General features: G+C 44.5%; 1 protein-coding gene across 1 annotated transcript; it reads right to left on the bottom strand.

Annotated features, from left to right (window-relative positions):
• Positions 1-245: 245 nt before the first annotated feature.
• LOC110303960 (small ribosomal subunit protein uS14) lies at positions 246-452 on the bottom strand. The gene has a single exon (XM_021175203.3). The coding sequence runs from the start codon at positions 424-426 to the stop codon at positions 256-258; it is 171 nt and encodes a 56-aa protein (XP_021030862.1). The 5' UTR covers positions 427-452; the 3' UTR covers positions 246-255.
• Positions 453-2,336: the final 1,884 nt, after the last annotated feature.

The raw sequence follows: 2,336 nt of genomic DNA, 5'->3' as shown, positions 1-2,336 counted from the left end.
TTAAGAAGGCTGAGAACCACTGCTGTAAAAGATTGTGTTTTCTGAGAAAAGTCACCCACTTCCTTCTGTAATGACAGTGATGTTTGTGTGTGTGTCCCTGAAGTCCAGCACAGGGTGATGTACAGTGGCCATTAAGAAGGGTTTTAATCTTCCTTCTCTCTTTTTTTTTTTTTTTAAGTTCTTCACATTTTTATTCTTTGTGCACAAAGACTAGCATGATTCGTTCCACTTGGTAGTCAGTCGAATCAAGGCCGCTTAGTCCAACTTAATGAAGCCTATGTCCTTCGCGTACTGCCGGAAGCACTGGCGGCACATGTTCAGCCCGTATTTGCGGATCAGACCGTGGCGGTTGGAGCAGACGCGGCAAGAGCGGGAACCCTGGCCGAACTTCCGTGGGTGACTCCAGTAGAGCTGCTGGTGACCCATCTTGCCTTCAGACGCCCAACGAGGAGAAAGGCAATCTTCCTTCTCTTAAAAAAAAAATCAGAGCTCAAATCTGAGTGTAAGCCAGAACTTCTAGAGTGTTCTAACAGGGTTTTAAATTCACCTTCTGGAGACTGCAGGTGCACGTAAAATAGGTGCAGACTCAGCGACCCACATGAGCCCTGTCACATTCATCACTGTGAAATGGCCTCTGAGAGACCATCCCAGAGCTGATACAGTTGACACCGGGTAGGTGTTTCTAGGATCCAGGGAAACTGCATGTGAACCTGAGAAAACAAGGAACCCAAACAATTCCAGGAAAGGCAGGTGTGCAAACGATCCCTGCCTGTACTCGCTGGGACCCTATTTGTGTGACTGCTCTCCAGGTCCCCTCTGCCCTCCTTCCTCTATAGCAAATGTGTGTGGGTGCAGTAGAAAGGGGCAGATGTGTGGACCCAAAGTGTGCCTGCGCTGCCGTCAACACGTGTAGCACACACCTTGTTGACCCTAAAAATATGGGTCCATTTTTAGCTCCCAGTTCATTTTGTGTTCTCTGTCTTCTTGAAACTGAGGTATAATCTATATTTAACAGTCCATTTTCAGTGAAGGTGGAACTGCTATAATGAATGAGGAATGTTACCTCCCAGATGCTATTAATGGATATTTATAATTACTTTCTAATAAAAGCCTTCTTGACTGAGAAAACATGAAACAGTTTTGGATAGCATGTCGTTTACCAAAGAATATCATAGCCCACCTGGTGAGAGTCTGGAAATACTAAAGGAGAAAACCATCAGTCATGTGTGACTACATTTTATCATCTTTCAGTCTTCTGAATACTGTGGTCATTACATGTCTGAATGGAAAAAGAATATATGCTACAAATTTAATTAGGAAAGAATATATTATAGATTATGTATATACTTAATATATAATATATTAGGTATATTATATATTCATTTCCCATATAGGTATATATTACATATATAAAATAAAATAAGCGGGGTGGTGGTGGCACATTCCTTTAATCCCAGCACTCAGGAGGCAAAGACAGGCATATTTCTACAAGTTTGAGGCCAGCCTGATGGTTTACAGAGAGTTCCAGGAGAGCCAGAGTTACACAGAGAAACCCTGTCTCTGCGCAGGGATTGGGGGGTTGGGGTGGGGGTGGGGGATGATGGAATCAAGGACTTACAGAGTTTAGAACCACTTTCCACAACATTTCTGGAAACTTAGCCAAAAGTTAGGGAAAATCAATCTACCCTTGGGTTTCTCAATGTGGGGAATGTGAGGCAGTTTGTTCTCTTCATGAGGCGCACATGAGTGCATTTATTTTTAGCTCTGTTGTGGATAACCAGTGGAGTTCGTGATGGCTAGAATATTCAGGCTAAGTTCCAGGTCAATTACTCAAAATGCTTGAGTATCTATCTGGATGAAGCAAGGCAGCTCTGGATATAGAAATACACGGTGTTGCTGTGAGGTCCCACTTCTGTGGGTTCTCAGCTCACCATGGCTCAGCTGCACGAGTTCTCTTGATTATTTAGGTGCTTGAGCAGGCTAATTGCAGAGCACAATGCCATGATGCCATAGTTTAATTCTCTCTCCCTCCCTTCCTCTTTTCCCTTTTCTCCCTCCCTCCCTCCTTGCTAGCACCAGGATATTCCAAACCTAGGCGATAACAATGTGACCCATGACCGCATTTCCAAGCCAACGACCCTCATATCCCAGAACCCACTTGGCTCACCTCCCACTCTTACTTATGTTACATCACTTTCCATAAAAATTAGGAGATCACTCCCCCTCCCCCCACCTCTTCTCTCCTCTTCCACTTGCCCTGCTGCCCCTTTTGTCTTTCCCTCACAATAAATCTCTCTCACATGGAACTGCCTTGGCTTGGCGTGCTGTATGGGTAT

Source organism: Mus caroli, unplaced genomic scaffold (genome assembly GCF_978045245.1).
Source record: "Mus caroli unplaced genomic scaffold, Mus_caroli_1 scaffold_9, whole genome shotgun sequence".
In the NCBI taxonomy this organism is placed as follows: domain Eukaryota; kingdom Metazoa; phylum Chordata; class Mammalia; order Rodentia; family Muridae; genus Mus; species Mus caroli.
This window is presented reverse-complemented; position numbering and strand designations above follow the sequence as displayed.

What these genes read in the sequence shown, in the direction of transcription:
- LOC110303960 (XM_021175203.3), bottom strand. Translation starts at nt 426, where the DNA reads ATGGGTCACCAGCAGCTCTACTGGAGTCACCCACGGAAGTTCGGCCAG.